This window comes from Odocoileus virginianus, chromosome 24 (assembly GCF_023699985.2).
Source record: "Odocoileus virginianus isolate 20LAN1187 ecotype Illinois chromosome 24, Ovbor_1.2, whole genome shotgun sequence".
Classification (NCBI taxonomy): Eukaryota; Metazoa; Chordata; class Mammalia; order Artiodactyla; family Cervidae; genus Odocoileus; species Odocoileus virginianus.
In genome coordinates this window covers 37478352-37499574 of record NC_069697.1, presented here as the reverse complement: position 1 = coordinate 37499574, position 21223 = coordinate 37478352, and the positions used below count along the sequence as shown (strand labels likewise).

The following is a 21223-nucleotide window of genomic DNA, read 5'->3' as shown; positions in this document are numbered from 1 at the left end:
TTAAGAATAGTACACATTTAATTGAGACATATAAATTAATTTTCTCCCCATGGGTTCATATACTCTCTCTATTGATTAGTTGCCTTTTCCAGTGAATTCTTTCCTTCCCTGTGGTTCATTTATGTTTATCTCTTAGTCATATATTTTAATATTCTGCCTCTTCTCTCCCCTTCATCCATTCTTTTCCCTGTCTTGGCAGAGCCTTCAGGAAGCTTGGTTTTGTGACTTTTACACTGGCTATTCTTCTGCTGCCCTTCTGGAATGAATAGGAATAGATCATGGCTGATTCTAGCTCTTCTGTTATGTGATATAATCTTGCTTTTCTTTCTAATGGTTTGAGAAAAAGGAAAAATTAAAATCTACTATCCAATGGAATATTGCCTCATTAGGAAACAGGCCTCAAATTCATTTATTTGAAAACTAACGGCCAGGACTTTACATATTTTGACTTACATAAAAGCATTTTCAGATTTCCCCATTTGTTTACATTTTTAAGCCAAGATACAGGAATAAAGCAACTTTCCCTTAGTCCTAGAGATGAGTTCTAAAGTCTGTTACATTAACAATGAACAGCATAGTATTTTTATAGCTATTTGACAGAAAATGACATTTAAATTTGGTATTGTAGCCATTATACTGCCATGTATTTAAAATCTCTGTGAGATGTTTTTGTATGCATATTTCAATGGGGAAAATTATTGCCTTATTGATAATTATAATTTCTTTAAATTTAGGTAGTAATGTTGAAGTCCTCATGAGTGGCAATGTCAGGTGTTATAATATTGTGGTAGAAGCCATGAAAGCATTCCCTATCAGTGAAAAAATTCAAGAAGTGAGTTGCTGCTTGCTCCATAGGCTTACATTAGGTAAGTTACAACTCTTGGCTAATTTTTTATCACAGTATATATGATGTAAGTGTATATAGCATACATATGTTGTATGTTGATGCATAGGTAGCTGATCAACATACAGTTGATGGAAATATTGTAAAGTAGCAAACTGTCATGCCATGCTTAGGTGGAATTTTAAAAGGAGTGGCAAAAATAAATGTGTGCAATATTACAAGTGTTATCTTATTGTTAATGCTATATTTGAAGTATTATTATGTAAATATTTATTGCATGCAAAAGAATAAACATAACATACAGAAAATGTGAAGTGCATTGCAAAAGAACTCCTCATCAAACTTAAGTATTAGTGCTTTACCAGTGCTGATAAAGCTACTCTGGGCTCTGCCCTTCTTCCACTTTCTCTATAGAGGTGAGCACTCTCCAGAGTTTTGTGTTAATAAGCCTTTTGCTCTAAATTAAATTTTATTGTGTTTATATATCTCTGTAAATAAAATTGTTAATGTTTGCTTGTCATTGCTTAATAAAAATGGTGTCATGCTGAATGTTGTCTTCTGCAAGTTTTTAAAAACTGTGTTTATGAGACTGATGAATATGTTGTATATGGCTGTATGTGCGAGCAGTGTGTGTGCTCAGTCGTGTCTGACTCTTTGTGACCCCATGAACCATAGCCTGCCAGGCTCCTCTGTCCATGGGATTATCCAGGAAAGAATACTGGAGTGGGTTGTCATTTCCTCCTCCAGGGGATCTTCCTGACCCAGGGATGGAACATGCACCTCCTGAATTGGCAGGCAGTTTCTTTACCATTGACCCACCTGGGAAGCGTGGCATTGTTGTATGTAGTATTCTGTTATGTGGGCATACCACTATATATTTATCCATTCTCTTATCCATGGACATCAGTTTATTTCTTGTTTTGTGCTACTACCATCTATGTTGCTATGAAAATTGTAAAGGAAGTTGAATATCTTTTCAAATATTTCTTTGCTCTTGGTGCTTTCTTTTTTTGTGGAATACTTGATTTACCTTTTTCTGTTTTTCTATAGTATATTCTGTCTTTTAAAAAGTGATTCATAGTTCTGGCTAATAATGTTTTGGTGGTCAGCTTTATGTATTGAAAATGTCAAGCTGTCTTTTTATCTTTTTATGGCAGCTTTTGTAACATAATGTATTTTCACCTAAATTGTCTAAAAATAAGACAAGGCCACTGGTATTTGCTCAGAGTCACAAAGTTGGTCAGTGGTAGAACAGCTGTTGGCAGTGACTTAGAAATAATAGTAGGGAAAAGAGGGTGAGACAACTGAAGTTTAGATAAGCCAATAAAAGTAGAAAAGAATCTTTTTTGAAATGACTTTCCAAAACTAGAGACTAAGGGCTGGGGATTATGTCATCTTAATGGATGAATGTGGAAGAGGTATGAACATAGAAAGATGCTGATACAGAAGAATTGCACCAGTTAATCTGCTTTTTGATTTTGAAACTTTGATTAATAATTAGTGTGGGCTTTAAGCTTTTAAAGATATAGGATCTTTTCCAATTCTGGCTGTGTATCTTAGGGATTATCTAATCACACATATAGCTAACTAGAAGTTTCATTCTTATTCCTATGAGGGAATGTGGTAATTGTTAGTGAGTTATCGTAAAAGCATTTAATGACAAGGGAGGGTTTTTTCTTATCTTTTAGAAGACAGGAAAATTAAGCTGTTTTGTACACTGAATATTATAGTGCCATGTATAAGAATATTTATTTATTTGACTGTGTTGGGTCTTAGTTGTGGCCCGCGGGATCTTCACTGAATCATGAGGCATTTTTCATTGTGGTGCATAGACTCTAGTTGTGGCACATGGGTTCAGTAGTGTGGTTCTCCGGTTCAGTTGCTCTGTGTCATATGAGACCTTAGTGCCCCAACCTGGAATCAAACCCTTTCCCACACTGCAAGGCAGATTCTCAACCACTGGACCACCAGGGAAGTCTCCACCTCGTGGTTTTTTATGATGATGACAAGAGGGGGACTTCCCTGGTGGTTCTGTGGTAGAGAATTCACTTGCTAATGCAGGAGACCTGGGTTCTATCCCTGGGTTGGAAAGATCCCCAGGAGAAGGAAATGGCAACCTACTGCAGTATTATCATGTGGGAAATCCCTTGGACAGGAGCCTGGTGGGCTACTGTCCATGGGGTTGCAAAAGAGTCGGACAAGACTTTGCGAATAAACAACAGCAACAAGACATGAGAGGGGATCAAAGAACACAAGTTAATATAACTCAAACATACAATTGTTTTTGGCCCAGTCATTTCTGTTGTCTAAGCAAGATAGTTGAATGAGTGCATGAAATGTTTTTAGTTCTTTATGCAATCACTAAGTGATTTTAATTACAGTAAATATGTTTTAATGTAATTAAGAATAGTTATCACTACTCAAATATGTTGATTTAAATACTGTTACAGAAGTAAAGGTAATATAAGTTCCATGGATGAGAATTCTGCTAATATGTCATTTAACTTTTAGGTAATTTCTTTAATATCTTGGTATTAAATGAGGTGCATGAGTTTGTGGTGAAAGCGGTGCAGCAGTATTCCGAAAATGCAGTATTACAGATCGCAGCCCTCAGCTGCTTAGCACTCCTCAGTAAGTAACTTTACTAACAAGGAAATCCTTTCAGGTGCATTTGACCTTGAATGTTGACATTATAACAGGAAAGTTATATATGGAGAAGGAACCCTTAAATGCTTTTTCTTTTCCTAATGTGATAACATTTTCTCATAGAGGATACTTTCAAGGGAATGAAAGTTGTGATAAATATCCCAGATCAGATATCAGTGAATATATCCTTGATTTAGCTTTATTAGTAGCAGTTCATTTTGTTAGTTAATTTTCCTCTAGCCTATTAGTTTTGTTTGGTACCCTCTCCCCCATCTGATTTACCTACATGGAATAGCAATATGATAAAGTGTGTAATGTAAATTAAAGAGATCTTTTAGTTAACCAGTACTCTGTCGATAATGTTTGAAAATAATGGCCTTAAGAGTTGGTCACTCAAAGTATACATAAGTTATATGTTTACTTTTTTCCAAAGCTGAGACCATTTTCTTAAACCAAGACTTAGAGGAAAAGAATGAGAATCAGGAGAATGATGATGATGAAGAAGAAGATAAATTGTTTTGGCTGGAAGCCTGTTACAAAGCATTAACTTGGCATAGGAAGAACAAGCATGTGCAGGTTTGACTCTGTCATAAATTTTATAGTCCTTCAAAATTGTTTGTTCAATAGTTTATTTTTTGACAGGTTTCTTTTTTTCCTTCCCAAATCCAGGAGGCTGCCTGTTGGGCCCTGAATAATCTCCTTATGTATCAAAACAGTTTACATGAGAAGATTGGAGATGAAGATGGCCAGTTAGTAGTTTTGATTTTATATGATAGAAAATTTTAGTCATATTTTTAATCAATTCACTGAAATTTTTGTTTGAAATATTTTTGATATAAGTATTTATATTAAGTATTGCCGTAAAATACTTGTGGATATATAGTATTTTGATGCCTGTTGTCTTCAATAGTTAGTAAAACTCTCTTTGTGTGAAAGTTATTACTGAGAAATTTAGAATCAAGAGTCATTCAGTAAGTTATGAATCATCAAGAAAGAACCTTTCAGTTTTCTGGCTAATAATTTAAAAGTACTATTCTCACCTGACAGAAATCACAGAGCCATCTGTGACCTTTTCTATTGTGGTTACTAGCCTGGAGGTTGTCAATATCAGTAATTAGACATGGTTAGAAGCCTCCTCTAGTGACTCCCCACTTTATGTGGTGGTGTTAACCTGTCTTCTCTTGAGAGGGTTATTTGTATAACTGTCAGCTCTTGAGGATGCTTTCTATGGGAGCTCCATTTAAACATCATAAGACCAGACAAAGATGCACATTGTAATCAGGAGTTCTATACGTCTGATTTGTTTCATGTCCATGAACAATGTTTGTACTGTTGGCTCTGCATATCCTCTCAATTTTAAATTTTGAATGACTTACCTTGGAAGTTTAAATAGTAATATTCTGCACCTCATGTTCTGACAGCCTGTTTCCATAGTGAAGTGAAAGGCTCTCAGTCGTGTCCAACTCTTTGTGACCCCCTGGACTATAGAGCCCATGGAATTCTCAAGGCTAGAATACTGGAGTGGGTAGCCTTTCCCTTCTCCAGGGAATCTTCCCAACTCAGGGATCAAACCCAGGTCTCCCACATTGCAGGTGGATTCTTTACCAGCTGAGCCACAAGGGAAGCCCAAGAATACTGGAGTGGGCAGTCTATCCCTTCTCCAGGGGTCTTCCTGATCTAGGAATCAAACCAGGGTCTCCTGCATTGCAGGTGGATTCTTTTCCAACTGAGCTATCAGGGAAGCCCTTGTTTCCATAGTGATCTACTGCCAATTAGAAGGCAGTAAATGACAGATTCTATTTATTTAAATGTCTCTAGTTTGAATGGAAACTAATCTGCTTTGAGCAATATCTTAAGGAAGTTAGGATAAGGTTGGTTTATGCTGCAATTTATAAAAATTTCAATTCATAGATACTAATCCCTTAAAATTCACAGGAGACTGCTAAAATAAATACATCTTTAAAATATATTTATGCTCTAAATTAAAAATTTTCACTCTACTTCTTTATGAATCCTAATTTTTCCTTTTTGCTTACATCATCTCCTTTTTCTCACCTAATCTTTTTACTCTTAGCACCTATTTATATATCTACTGAGTTTCTTCTATTTTCTCCTTCTACTGTTTATCTAATTTGAAGAAACAGAAATACTACTTTATTAGTAGTATATAATGTAATGTAAATAGAACACTATATATATATCTATATAATGTAAATAGAACACTGCTTAACTGTAATTCTCTCCTGTGAGTAGAGGTGGCATAAAATACTGTTTATCTGCCCTTATTGGTTGTTAGATTAGATAACAGTAAGTGAATATTTGAGTTAATTATTAAAGAGATTACTATTAATGTTGTGGTTGAATTTGTGAAAGGTTCCCTGCTCACAGGGAGGTGATGCTGTCCATGCTGATGCATTCTTCATCAAAAGAAGTCTTCCAGGCATCTGCAAATGCTTTGTCAACTCTGTTAGAACAAAATGGTAAGAGGTACACCATATTTTTTAGTATAATGAAGCATGTTTGTTTTTATATATAACTTTAAAAATTATAAAAGTGATAATTGTAAAAAACTTCAAATATATAAATATATATATCTGATATATAGATATATTGACAAATAGGTAAAAAGATAAAGATGAAAATAACATTTTGATGTATGTCTTCTGGATTTCTGTGTATGTACTTCAACACTTGACATATACAATACATTTTATGTTTTTTGGAGAAATGGGATCCTATTATAGTCTTTTATAACCAAATTTTACATTTCTTTTTTTATGTTGCTAAATATAAATTCCCACATTACCATGTTTGATGGTTGTGTAGTTTCCCAGTGTATACCTATGTCCTCATTTTTGATCCAATTTCTTATGGATGAACTTTTAGCTTGTGTTCAGTGGTACTGTTTTGAATATTTGTAACAGTGGCCAAATGGTCACTTTTCCGCCCCAGTTTCCCTTATACACTGTTCCTGTGTTTTTTTCTTGGGAATGCAGTGGATGGAGAGAGATTCACCATTATAAAATATTCTAAAATTATCCATTATAAAAATAAAAAAAAACAGTCTTTTACATGTAAATCTTACAGCTTTCCATTATTTAGGAGAGAAAAATAGCTGTTATACCTTTGGAAGAACTCTTGAGGTTTAGAATTGAGTCTCAGGCTGCTCTTATTAGGGCTCAACCCTAATAAATAGGAAATACGGCCAGAAAGTCTTGGGAGAAAACTAATCATAAAAGCATTAGGACTTGGCAGCTCTTGAAGGATATTCTTGAAGGGAGAAAAATACAGAAAAACACTGAAAGCTTGAAAAAAAAGACCAGTGTTAGCATCAACTTTTAGTAGAGAACCCGAGTAGAGTGAATAAAGCCTCCTCATATGTGTTTCCCTACATGATTATTTAATTCAGATCAAGAGGAAAATCACTTCTTTGTTTTCTTTCTTTCTCACTTCACCTCTGAAGGCACTGAAAAACCATCATAAAAGGCTTGGGCTGGCCAAGCCCTGAGAGATTGATCGGGGTTGCTCTCAAAGGATGAGTCAGTGGAAGTGGCAGAAAGGGGAGCTGCTCTTCTTGAGTCTCCCTTCTTCTGCTGTGCGGAGGCCTGGGCTGGGGGGCGCGTCTCACTCTTTAAAATGAACACTGGACTTTGCTGCTTTTGTTGAGGCATCTTAGGGAGGAGACAGCCGGAGAAGGCAATGGCAGCCCACTCCAGTACTCTTGCCTGGAAAATCCCATGGACGGAGGAGCCTGGTGGGCTGCAGTCCATGGGGTCGCGAAGAGTCGGACGTGACTGAGCGACTTCACTTTCACTTTTCACTTTCATGCATTGGAGAAGGAAATGGCAACCCACTCCAGTGTTCTTGCCTGGAGAATCCCAGGGACAGAAGAGCCTGGTGGGCTGCCGTCTATGGGGTCGCACAGAGTCGGACACGACTGAAGGGACTTAGCAGCAGCAGCAGCAGTCCCATTATTCATTTTTGCTTTTCATTCCCTTGCCTGAGGAGACAGACTGAAAAAAAATATTGCTAAGATCATTGTCAAAGAGCATACTGCTTCTTTTCTTTTTGGAGTTTTATGGTTTCAGGTTTTCACTTAATTATTTAATCTGTTTTGAGTTTATTTTTGTATATCATGTGAAAAGAACTCTAGTTTGATTCTTTTGTATGTAATTGTGCAGTTTTCTTAACACCATTTATGGAATAAGCTGTCTTCCCTATCATATATTTTTGCATACTTTGTTGGAGATTAAATGAACATCTAAGTTTTCATTTCTGGGCTCTCTAGTTTGTTCCATTTATTTATTTATTTATTTATTTATTTATTTATTTTTGCCACTATCATATTGTATTGATTCCTATAACTTTCCAGTATAGTTTGAAATCAGGGCTCATGATACCTTCAGTTTTTTCTTTTTCAAGATTTTGGCTATTTGTGGTATTTTGTGTTTTCATACACAGTTTAGAATGGTTTGTTCTCGTTCTGTGAAAAGTGCCATTGATGTTTTGATAGCGATTGCATTGAATCTGTAGATTGCCTGGGATAATTTGGTTGTTTTAGCAGTATTAAATCTTCCAATTCATGAACACAGTATAGCTTTTCATTTCTTTGTGTCTTCATTTTCTTTCACCAGTGCCTATAGTTTTTTGAGTATAGGTCTTTTACATCCTTAGTTAGATTTATTCTTTCCAATACAGTTGTATATGGGATTGTTGTCTTAATTTTCTTTTCTGACTGTTCATTCTTAGTATACAGAAACATACATATTTCTGTATATTAACTTTGCACCTGCAACTTTACTGAGTTCATTTATTAGTTCTAGTATTTTTGGTGGAATCTTTAGAATTTTCTTTGTATATATTATGTCATCTGCAAACAGTGACAGTCCTCTCCCATTTTGATTCCCTGTATTTCTGTCTTTTGTGGCTGGTACTTTTAACACTGTGTTGAATAGAAATGAAGTGAGTGAGCATCCTTGCCTTTTTCCTGATCTTAGAGGAAATGTTTTCAGCTTTCCTGATTGAGTATGATATTGGCTATAGGTTTACCTTTTCATATAAGGCCTTTATTATTTTGAGATAGCCTCCCTCTGAACTAATTTTGTTCAGAGTTTTTATCATAAATTGATACTAAATTTTGTCAAAACTTGTTTTTGCCTCTTGGTATCATCATATGCTATTTTCCTTCTTCAATTTGTTAGTGTGGTGTATCCCATTGACTGATTTGTGAATATTGAGCCATCTTTGCATCCCAGGAATGAATCATGCTGTATGATTCCTTTAATGTATTGTTGAATTCAGTTTGCTAATATTTTGCTGAGGATTTCTGTATCTATACTTATCAGTGATATTGGCCTGTAATTTTCTTTTTTTCTGTGTGATATCTTTGGTTTTGGTGTCAGGGTGATGCTGACCTTGTAGAATGGGTTTGGAAGCATTCCTTTCCCTTCAGTTTTTAGAATAGTTTGAGAAGTAGGGGCATTTACTATTCTTTAAGTGTTTGGTAGAATTCATCTTTGAAGCTCTCTGCTGCTAGACTTTTGTTTGTTGAAAAAATTTTTTTTTCTTTTGTTTACTTGTTTTTTTTTTGGTTGTTGTTTATTTACTGATTCAGTTTCATTACTGGTAATCAGTCTGTATTTTCTATTTCTTTCTGCTTCAGTCTTGGGAGATTGTATATTTTGAGGAATTTGTCCTTTTCTTCTAGGTTGTCCATTTTATAGTCATGTAATTGTAGTGATCTCTTATGATTCTTTATATTTCTGTGGTTTTGATTGTGATTTATTGTTTATTTTTCATTGGTGGATAATTGCTTTACAATGTTGTACTGGCTTCTGCTATGCCGTAGCGTGAGTCAGCTCTGAGTATACATATATCCCCTCCATGAGCCTCCTCTCACCTCCCACCCCACCCCTCTAGGTTATCACAGAGCACCACGCTGAGCTCCCTGTGTTTATAGCAGCTTCCCACTAGGATCTGTTTTGCACATAGTAGTGTATATATGTCAATGCTACTTTTTCAGTTTGTTCCCTCACCTTTCTTTCCATGTCCACAAGTTTGTTCTCTACAGCTCCATGTCTATTCCTGCTCTGCAGATAGGTTCATCAATAATGTTTTTATAGATTCCATATATATGTGATAATATATATTTGTTTTACTCTTTCTGACTTACTTCACTCTGTAAAACAGGTTCTGGGTTCATCCACCTCAATACAACTGAGTCAAATTCATTCCTTTTTATGGCTGAGTAATATTCCATTGTATATATGTGCCATATCTTCTTTATCCATTCATCTAGGCTGCTTCCATGTCCTGGCTATTATAAGTAGTGCGGCTGTGAACCTTGGGGTACATGTGTCTTTTTGAATTAATGGTTTTTCTCAGAGTATATGCCCAGTAGTGGGATTGCTGCATCATATAGTAGTTTCAATCCTAGTTTCTTAAGTAATCTCTATTCTGTTTTCCATAGTGGCTGTATCAATTTGCATTTTCACCAACAGTGTAAGAGGGTTCCCTTTTCTCCATATCCTCTCCAGAATTTGTTGTTTGTAGACTTTTTGATGATAGCCCTTCTGCCTAGTGTGAGGTGATACCTCATTGTAGTTTTGATTTTTCTAATAATGAATGATGTTGAGCATCATTTCCTGTGTTTGTTGGCCATCTATATGTCTTCTTTGAAGAAGTATCTGTTTAGGTCTTCAGCCCATTTTTTAATTGGGTGGTTTGTTTTTTCTGATATTGAGCTGCATGAGCTCCTTGCATATTTTGGACATTATCCTGTGTCAGTTGGTTCATTTGCAGTTATTTTCTCCCATTTTGAAGGTTGTCTTTTTGTGTTGTGCATAGTCTCCTTTGCTGTGCAAAAACCTTTAAAAGTAATTAGGTCCTGTATTGATTTGGGCCCAGGTCCTCCCTGTCTCTTTCTTTTTTTATTGGATGTGTCTGTTTATTGGTTTACCAATTTAGTTTATATTTTTAGAGGACCAGCTCTAAGTTTCACTAATATTTTCTATTGATTTTTAGTCTCTTTTTAGTTTATTTCTTCTCTGATCTTTGTGATTTATTTCCCTGTACTAATTTTAGATTTAGCTTGTTCTTCTTTCTCTCATTCCTTTATGTATAAGGTTAGGTTGGTTGTTTGAGATTGTTGTTTCCTAGATATGCTTGTATTGCTATATAGTTCCTTCTTAGAACTACTTCTGCTGCATCCTATAGAATTTTTTTGTTTGTTTGTTTCTGCTGCATCCCATAGAATTTGTTCTTTTGTTTGTTTTGTTTATGTGTGACTGCTTAGTTGCTCGGCTGTGTCCGAGTCTTTGCGGCCCCATGGACTGTAGCCTGCCAGGCTCCTCTGTCCATGGGGTTTTCCAGGCAAGAATACTGGAGTGGGTTGCCATTTCCTTCTCCAGGGAATTTTCCCAACCTGAGGATCAAGCCTTCATCTCTTGTATCTCCCACATTGACAGGCATATTCTTTACCACTAGCACCACTTGGGAAGCCCTATTTATCAAACTAAACCAATTTAGTTTATCTTCTCAGAGGACTGGCTCTAAGTTTCATTAATATTTTCTATTGATATTTTAGTCTCTATTTAGTTTATTTTTACTCTATTTATTTTTTCATTTGCAATTTGATGTCTTCAAGGACCCATTGGTTGTTTAGCTTGCATGTACTTGTGTAATTTGTAATTTTTTCTCATAGTTGATTTCTAGTCCCACAGTGTCATGGTAGGAAAAGCATGAAAGTGTTAGTCTCTCAGTCAGGTCCAGCTCTTTGCGATCCTGTGGGCTGTAGCCTGCCAGGCTCCTCTTCCATGGAATTCTCCAGGCAAGAGTACTGGAGTGGGTTGCCATTCCCTTTCCCAGGGTATCTTCCTGATCCAGAGGTGGAACCTGGGTCTCCTGCATTGCAGGCAGATTCTTTACAGTCTGAGCCACCAGGGAACATAGGAAAAGATTCTTGATAATGATTTCAGTCTTTCTAAATTTATTGGGACTAGTTTTGTGGCCTAGCACATGATTTATCTTGGAAAATGTTCTGTGTGCACTTGAAAGCAATATTTATTCCGCTACTTTTGGATAGAATGTGCTAACATATCTATTAAGTCCATCTGATTCATTGTTTAAGGACAGTGTTTTCCTACTAATTTTCTGTTTGCATGATCAGCCCACTGATGTAAGTTAAGTGTTAAAGTTCTCTACTATTGCTGTGTTGCTGTCACTTCTCTCTGTATGTTTGTTAATATTTGCTTTATGCATTTAGTTATTACTATGTTGGGCACATATTTATTTACAGTTGTTATATTTTCTTGTTGACTGATCCCTTTATTACTGTGTAATGTCCTTCCTTGTCATTTGTTACAGCCTTTATTTAAAGTCTACTTAGTCTGATACGATTATTGCTACTCTTGCTTTCTTTTCTTTTCTATTTGCACGGGTTACCTGTTTTCATCCCCTCACTTTCAGTCTGTCTGTGTCTTTAGATCTGAATTGAGTCTCCTGTAGGTAGTATATACATGGATCTTATTTTATTATTCATTCAACTATTATTTTCTTTTGATTGAAACATTTAGTCCCTTTATATCTGAAGTAATTAATTATGCTGTGTGCTTAGTCGCTCAGTTGCGTCCAACTCTTTGCAACCCTATGGACTGTAGCCCATCAGGCTCTTCTGTCCTTGGGGCTTCTCCAGGCAAGAATACTGGGGTGGGTTGTTGCCCTGCCTCCAGGGAATCATCCCACCCTAGGGATCGAACCCAGGTCTCCTGCACTGCAGGTGTATTCTTTACCATCCAAGCTGCCAGGGAAGCCCAAGAATACTGGAGTGGGTAGCCTGTGTCTAGTGTGTGCTTATTTCTATTTGCTCATTGTTTTGGATGCTTTTTTTGTAGTTCTTTTTGTTCCTTTCTTCTTTTGTTCTCTTCTTTTTTGATTTGATGACTATTTTTAGCATTATGTTATTACTTTCTTTTTTCATCATTTGTCTATTATAGATTTTTAGTTTGTGATGACTGTGAAGTGTATGTGTGTATAAAATTAAGTTGATGATCTCAACTTTTTCTTTTAACTTTTTATTTCTCATTTACTTTATCATTTTATTGATAAAATATGGATGCATTTGATTATTATGAAGGTATATATAGATATGTAGATAGTTATCTGTATCTATCTAGATATATATGTATATAGATAAATATTCATGTGGACACATATGCACATATAAGGCATTAAACTATTTTTCTTTTATGCAATATTACTTTCTTGAGAAGATGATCTCCTTATTTTGAAAGCATTTAAATATCCCTACATTTTTGCTACTGTCTTCTCATTTAATGTTTTTTACATCATATTTTGCATCTTTTTGTTTTGTTTATCTCTTTCTATACTTACTGTAGACATAGATAATTTTACTATTCCTACTAGTTTGTTAAATGGTTGATTTACTACTCTCATTTGTTTTTACCAATGATATTTTCCTTTCATAAATTTTGTTTTCTAGTTGTGGTCTTCTTTTTTTCCACTTAGAGAAGTCTCTCCAACATTTTTTTTATAGCTAGTTTAGTGGTGCTGAACTCTTTTTAGGTTTTGCTTGTCTGTAAAACTCTTATACCTCCTTCAAATGAATGATAACCTTACTGGATAGATTATTTTTTCCTTTCAGCATTTTGAATGGATCCCACTATTCCCTGGTATTCTGCAAAATTTATCTGGAAAAGTCAGCTGACAGATTTATGGGAGTACCTTTGTATGTAACTGTTGCTTCTCTTTTGCTTTAATATTCTCTCTTAATCTTCAAGTTTGGCATTTTAATTACAATGTGTCTTTTTATGGATCTCTCTCTCTATTGATCTTGTTTGAGACTTTGTATTTCTTGGACCTGGATATCTATTCCTTTCCAAGTTTAGGGAATTTTTCAGCTATTATCACTTTAAATAATTTGTCTACCATTCTCTCTCTCTCTTTTCCTTTTTGGATCTCTATATGAAAATGTTAGTATGCTTGATGTTGTCTGAGAATTCTCATATTTTAAAATTTCTTTTTCCTCTGTTTGTTCAGCTTGTGTGACTTTCACCACACTGTTTTCTAGTTCACTGATCTATTCCTCTATATTGTTTAATCTACTGTTGATTCTTTGTATTAATTTTCATTTCATTTCAGTTTTGTATCCTGTTTCAACTCTGTTTCTTTCTTCTTTATATTTTCTAGCTTTTTGTTAAACCTACTATACTCATCATTCTTCTCCTGAGTTTGTTGAGGATCTTTATGATCATTACCTTGAGCTAATGTCTGGTAGATTGCTTATCTCCACTTGGCTTAATTCTTCTTCTGAGATTTTATCTTTTTCCTTCATTTGGAACATATTCCTGTGTTGCCTCATTTTGCGTAATTCTTTCTTTTTGTTTGTGTATTTGGTCAGATTGAGCATGTTTCCTAATCTTGGAGAAGTGTCTGTATAGTACAGTCCTTTCTGGTTAACAGAGCTGTGTGATCCAGTGGTACCCTCTGCATGGTCTGGGTGAGCCTCTGAGTGTTGTGGTGCTGATGTAGGGGGGGCCCATTTCTCATAGGTTAGCTGCCTACACCTCGTGTAGAGGCTGCTGGTCATTGGTGCTCAAGACTGGGTCATAGTATGGCTGACTGCACAGTCTAGGGGTTTCTGGAACTGGTTCCATCCCGCGGGTAAGTGGAGCTGTGTCTTGGCATGGCTGACTTAAGGTCTGGGAGGTCTTGGGGCAGTTGACTGCAGACACAGGGTTTTGGAGCCGGAGTTAACATGCTGGTTGGTAGTGTAAGGATCCTGGGTGGCTGGCTGTGAGCCTGGGAGTCCCAGGGCAGCTGACTATGGGCCCTGGGGATTTTCAGTTCTGGTGCCTACCTGCTGGTAAGTGCAGCTGATTCCTAGTGCTAATTGGATAGATGCAGAACTCCAAAATGTCACTTGCCAGTACCAATGTCCTCATGGTAAAATATGCTACCTCAAATGGCTGTCAGCAGCATCTTCTGGAGAGAAACTCTCCCAAGGGGGTCCCAGTTGCCTTCTGTCTCCCTGAGAGACTCTCCAGGATCAGCAAGTGGGTCTGATCCAGACTCTTTTAAGCTTACTGTATGCTGGGTTTCCAAGTGCATGAGACTTTGCATGGGCTCTTTAAGAGTGAAGTCTCTGATTCCTATAGCCCTCTTGCACTCTCCTTGTACAAGCCCTGCTGGCTTTTAAAGCCAGATGTTCTAGCGGCTCAAGCCCAGTACCTCCAGGTTTGAGAGATTAATGAGGTGCTTGGACCCCTTGATTCATGGGGAGAACTTCTGTAAATAACCTCTGTGATTATCCTCTTGTTTATTAGTTGCTTATCTGGTAGTGTGGGTCTTCACTGTATCACATTCCCCATCCTTCCTGTCATCTCATGTAGTTCTTTCTTTACATCTTTACTTGCGGAATATCTTTTCTGCTACTTTTCAGATCATTTTCATAGATCGTTGCACTGTAAGTGGTTATAATTTTGGTGTGCTCATGGGAGGAAGTGAGTTCAGGGTCTTCCCTGAGAAGAGTCTTCTGTGCAATCTGGATCACTCTCTGGGCTGATTCTTACTGTGGTGCCTCAGGACTGGTTACATTGGAAGTTAGCCTTGATTTCTTTGTTCAGACTCAATTGTCTGGTCTTTCTGATTTCATACTTCTTTGTTCTTGGTTCCCTGCCATGTTAACTTTCCTCAGATCCCTTTGAATAGTCCTTGGAGTTCTCCCTTATGAGAATAGTAAGAACTTAAGCAGCTCATTCACCAGTCTCCATTGAAAGACACTTGGGAACATTGCATATGAAGGGCTGGGTATAGTTTTATAGGAAAATGATTGGTTTGGTGGCCAGCAAAACTGGGTTTTGTCATGGTAGTTCCCAGGTCAAGGTTCAAACGTCTTGTGTGACATTTTATCCATTTAATTAATTAGTTGATAAAATTAGTATTTATTGAACCTTAGACACCTGAGGTACATAAGATAAATAGAAATCCCAGGTTCATGAAGCTTATACTCTACTGGGAAAGGTAAGTAAAAAGGCTAATTGATATATATGATATGTGGACCTTGACTGTATCACAAAGAATGTGAAGCCAAAAAAAATATGAAGCAAAGAAAGAGTATATATGTTAGTGTTCACAGATGACGAAATTGTGACTAGGCAGTGAGGAAACAAGGTGACTATTGAAGTGAAGGCCTGAAGGAAGTTGCTTTTAGTTATTGGTCTTTTATAGCAGATAATTTATTGCTAAAATGGTGTAGAAGAGGTCATGAGTATTGTGTTGAGAGCTGGTAAATGAGATGTGTAAAATGTTCTATAAACTCTAAAGTGACTCCATGCTGTAATTTTTTCTCCAAGGTATACTGTATGATGTAATTTCTGTTCTTAATTTTCAAATCTCAAATTGAGTTAATGTCCAAGACAGTGATTGTTAAAGTGTGGTCTCTGGACCAGCAACATCATTTGGGAACTTTTTAAAAACATAAGTTCTAGGGCCCCATACAGACCCAATGAATCATAAACTGTGTAGTTGAAACTCAGCAATCTGTTCTAACAAGTCACTGAGAGAATTCTTATGTACTCTGAAGTGTGGGAACTGCTGATCTAGAATAACTTCCTAGTTATTTCCTTAATTTCCTTAGGTAGAATTTAGCCATTTTAGGAGGACCTATTAAAGCTTCTGATTTGACTGAGCAAAATAATAAAATTATTCTTTTTTTAATTAATTGAAAATCAGTAAAATTTTTTTATTGGACTAGCATTTGTTTATAGTAAGTTTTATGTATGTGCACAACATTTTATTTCTACTTATGTATACACTGCAGTGTGCTCACTACCAAAAATTTAGTTTCCGTTTATCATCATACCGTTCATCCCCTTTAGACACTTCATCCTCCCCTACCCCTTTTTCCTCTGGAAACTGCTACTCTGTTTTTGATTGGTTTGTTCATTTATTTTGTTTTTTTATATTCTACATGTGAGTGAAATCATACAGTCTTTATCTTTCATCATCTGACTGATTTCATTTAGCATAATACCATCGGGGTCTATCCATGTTGGTGCAAATGACAAGGTTTCATCTTTTTTCATGACTGAGTAGTATTGTACCATGTATGTGTATTGTACCTTCTATATGCATTCATTGCTTAATGGGTACTTAGGTTGTTTCTGTATCTTGGATATTATAAATGATACTATGAAGAACATAGGGGTACATATATGTTTTCAAATTAGTGGTATTTTCATGTTTTTTAAAATATAAATATTCAGAAGTGGGATACCTGGATCATGTGGTAGTTCTGTTCATAGTTTTTTAAGGAATCTCTATACTGTTTTCCATAGCAACTGTACCATTTTTCATTACCTTTTATCCACATCCTCACCAACACTTGAATAACCAACTTCTTACCATATTTTGATGATTTTTCAGATTTTGAAAGAGTATGAGTTTTCAGATTTTGTCAGTAATTTAGAATACATATATTACTTCTACTTATGAATTTTGTCTGATCTTTTCTTTTATTCTCAATTTTGGATGCATAACTAATTTTAAAAAAAAATAGTATTTAAAGCTCTCTCAGTTTCATTCCTGCCACCTTCAGTGTTGAAATATAGTTTATAATGTTGGAATTGATATTTATATAGAGGCTTCAAGATAAGTGGTATTTATATGGAAACTTTAAGGTATTATAGAGACTTTTAAGACACTGGATTTGCATTTACTGTAGAAACTTTATTATGAAGAGGAAAATTATTTCATCATCATTTTCCACACATAATGTGAAATCAATTGTAAAGCAATCTGTGTGTTTCTTAAGCTTTGTTATTATTTTGTGAAAATATGTAGTTATGTTTTGTATGTTTTTTATTAGTGCTGTTCATGACTTTGTGTATCATAGCACAGATAGAAATGACAGTGTTTGCATGGTCCACTGGAGTAAGTGGAGAAAGCTGAGGGCAACCCAGCCTGGGTTCAGCCGTACTTCCTCCATCCCTCAAGGGCTGACAGGATCGTCACTCATCTCTAACTTATTCCCAGGTCACCAGTGAGCCTCTGCTCTACATCATTTCAGTTATTTTGTGCAGTTGTTTTATAATTAGAATGAAATTTAGTTTTCATTCTTATGTTGGAGAGCATTATGTAAAAACGTATTTCTTCAAAAATATTCTTTTCACATGGACGGTAATCACATTCCCCTAGTTTCCTCTGTGAATGAAACTTTCACACTAAAACCTCAAGTGGTAAATAAATATGAAAAAATTGGAAATAGTATATATTTTAAAGAAAAAAAAATTAATGATATTTAAGTTGTCACTGAAATATAAATTGATGTATAGTTGTATATACATTCTGATGAACTTTGATTATCTTTAATAGTATGTGTCTTATTGCAAGATTATGACAATGTCCTTTCATTTATTCAAGTAACATTTAAAAAATCTTGTAGTTAATTTTAGAAAGATCCTGTTGTCAAAAGGAATATATCTGAATGTATTGGAGTTAATGCAGAAGCATATGCATTCTCCTGAAGTGGCTGAAAGTGGCTGTAAAATGCTAAATCATCTTTTCGAAGAAAGGTAATAAATATTTATGAATTTATGTAGAATATATAATATTGGACAAGGTAGAATATCAATATTTTGAGCATAATTGTAAGAATAAAAACAAGGCATTTGAAGATGGAAACATTTTGCAGCATAATCTCATGTCAGTAATACATAGACTTATTTTATTTATATATAGAAATATGTTGAAAATTTGCTTTTGTGCTTTATGATTGGTATTGACTGTGTTTTGAGAAATGGCGCTTATATAGCACATAACCTTAAACAGTTTTAAAAATTTTGTTATGTGGAAGATATAAAACTAGGATATGGCTTCTAATGGTTGCTTTCTCACAAAAACTAATATTTATCAATATTCATTCTTTAGAATTAGCTTTGTCTTTTCTTCCTGCTCTCATTCCTTACCTGGGGAAGCATTTATCACTTTTAGTTCAAGCCCAGGGGTGTTAAGATTGTATGTCTAGTTTGTGGCACAGAGAGACCATATCATTTATCTGGGGGTGGATAATGCAGGTTTGGGGTAGAATGGCAAGTAGTGGTGAGGTGGGGAGGGAAGGGAAGTGGAATCTATCTAAAATTTGTTTAAAAGACTAAAAATTAATACAGAGAGTTATCTCCTCCCAAAGGATGTGCTCAGCACATTTTTGTACTTTATTAGATCAAAGAATGAGAGGTAACTTTGACATAGTCTAAATAAATTTCAAACGGAAAAACAGCATTAGAAAACTGTCCTGTGTCAAATGGCACAGATGTTGCAGTAAAAGCTGATTTTGAGTCCTGGTTTTCCCACTAATTTGAGTTAACTGTTTGATCTCTAACTTCAGAATCCTCATTGGTGATGAGGACTAATAATAACAAATTCATAAGTTTTTGGCTTATAATGTAAGGATTAAATAAGTTTGAACAAAAGACTTAGGAAAATGGTTCATTTTAAGCCCTCAATAAAACATAACTGTTTTTACTAACAGGTATTAAATATTAATAGGGCTTCCCTGGTGGTTCAGATGGTAAAACATCTGCCTCCTAGGCAGGAGACCCGATCCCTGGACTGGGAAGAGCCTCTGGAGAAGGGAATGGTTACCTACTCCAGTATTCTTGCCTGGAGAGTTCCATGGACAGAGGAGCCTGGGGTCTCAGTTAGAAATGACTGAATGACTAACACTTTCACTTTCCAATATGACTAAGTGAAATGCATGTAGCATGATAAACTATGTAATATGTTTACAGACTTAGAATGAATGGCATTACCTTTTTTTTAATGTAAAGATACATTGTTTTTAATGTAATGTAAATGTAATAATTCAATGTAATTTAATAAGTCCAGCTTATCTATTTATGTTTATATGTCATAACTTTAAACAATATCTCTTTTTTAAATGTTGCTCTTGACATTTAAATGAAAAGTTTATGTTAAATTGTGATTGTTCATGGTCCTGTCAGTGTGTGAACCTTTATAAGGAGGGAAAAACACAGTGGAATAATGGACATTTTAAGATGTTGTAGATTCTGGCCAATTAATCTTTCTGGCTGTTTCCTCATATGTAAAATGCATAAATTTCCAGTACTGGGGATTCAGAGTTAACTATGACAGCGTGCCTGCCCCTAAAAATCTCATTTGTTAGCAGATAATTACAATATAGTGTGATAAGTCAATGACAAGGATGTGTAAAATCATAGGGTATTGGTGAATCAAGTTAGGGTGACCAAAAGAGAGAGGCTGCAAAGAGGGGATGTGTTTAAACTGGGACTTTCAGATGGTAAAGAAGGACTATATGTCAGTAACCATAGACCCATGCAAAGTGAGGACCCAGGTCTGATATGCAGAAGTTTTAGTCAATATGGTACTATGTAAAAGCAAGGGCTGCCTCTATTGAATTTGGTAGGACCTACTGAAATCTACATTTATGTGTAGATTAACATACATTTGTGTGTGTGTTAAATAACTGCTAAAATGCCTTAGAGAAACCAAGACTTTAGTGCAAATAAAGCTAATTAAGACTACTGTAATACAAGAAGTCCTGGGGTGTTAATCAGGAAAGGACAGGTAGTTATGCTGTAAACAGCTCTCTGGACTTGGCGGTCAGAGTTTGCATTCCAGCCTTTCACTCTGTTCCAGTGAAAGGACCTTGATGTTTAACCTCTGTCAGCCTAAACTCTCTACCTAGAAAATGCAAATAATACCTTCTTTCCAGGGGTTGTTGCCAGTGACCCTGTACAGATCAAAAGGAGGTTGTTAGTTCTGGGAAACTAAGTGAAAGACTTCCCAATATCCTGTGAATCTAACTTCTTGAGGTCAAAGTTTAACCAAATAAGAATTTAAATTGTGTTTGCTCATATTACTGAGTTTACATAGCCTTTTCTGATAAAATAGTCCTGTTTTCTTGCACTTGTGTCAAATTGGTGTTTGTATTGGAATCAGGTTGGACTTTTAATAAGCATTTCACTATTATATCTGCAGTAGCACTTCCCTGGATACAATGGCAGCTGTGGTCCCCAAAATAATAACAGTCATGAAAAGTCATGAGACGTCATTATCAGTGCAGCTGGAAGCACTTCGAGCTATGTTACATTTTATAGTTCCAGGTAAGTTACATAATTGATTGTGGAAAGAGCTGTCATTGTAATTGAATTTTTTGAGTTTTCATGAAATATCAACTTTCCAGGCAAAAATTAAAGGACTAGTTTCTGCCAACCAAATTCAAATCTCTGCACTAGCCCAATAATAAAACTAGAGGGAAAATGATGAGATAGGAGAGTCAGATAAATTTACATTAAAATAATAAGAAGCATCAATAGTTTATTTACAGAAAAATTACTGCAGCGTAGTGTGGTGCTTCAACTCAACAATAGTGTCATCTCTGCTATTTTGTATTTCTGTTGACATTGCTGAGTTCAAGTTTTTCGTTTGTTTTCTGTCTCAATTATAATAATAGCTAACTAATTTTCACACTTCCTCTCTTGCCTCTTTCCAGTCCCTCTATACTCTGTGGTTGAATGCATCTTTCTCAAATATAACCATGTGGCTTTTACTCATTAACTATAATAGTGTCCATTGTACCCCATTTACATCCTGCTTACATTTGTTATGATTTTATTTGTCCTCCAAACCCATTTAAAACACCTGCTCCTCCATTTCTTTAGCATTTATTTATTA

The 21223-nt window shown here is 35.6% G+C and overlaps 1 protein-coding gene across 5 annotated transcripts in view; it reads left to right on the top strand.

Moving 5' to 3' along the window:
- LRRK2 (leucine rich repeat kinase 2) overlaps positions 1–21223 on the top strand; it is a 192376-nt gene that overhangs the window by 23718 nt on the left and 147435 nt on the right. For all 5 annotated transcript variants that reach the window (XR_011483287.1, XM_070454571.1, XM_070454570.1 and 2 more), the window contains 7 exons: positions 735–866; positions 3356–3475; positions 3924–4066; positions 4160–4239; positions 5864–5970; positions 17952–18081; positions 20528–20652. Coding sequence is in view for 4 of the 5 variants with exons in the window: in XM_070454571.1 (XP_070310672.1) it covers positions 735–866; positions 3356–3475; positions 3924–4066; positions 4160–4239; positions 5864–5970; positions 17952–18081; positions 20528–20652 (837 nt within the window). In the remaining variant the exon portion in view is untranslated. The remainder of the gene's footprint in view (positions 1–734; positions 867–3355; positions 3476–3923; positions 4067–4159; positions 4240–5863; positions 5971–17951; positions 18082–20527; positions 20653–21223) is intronic.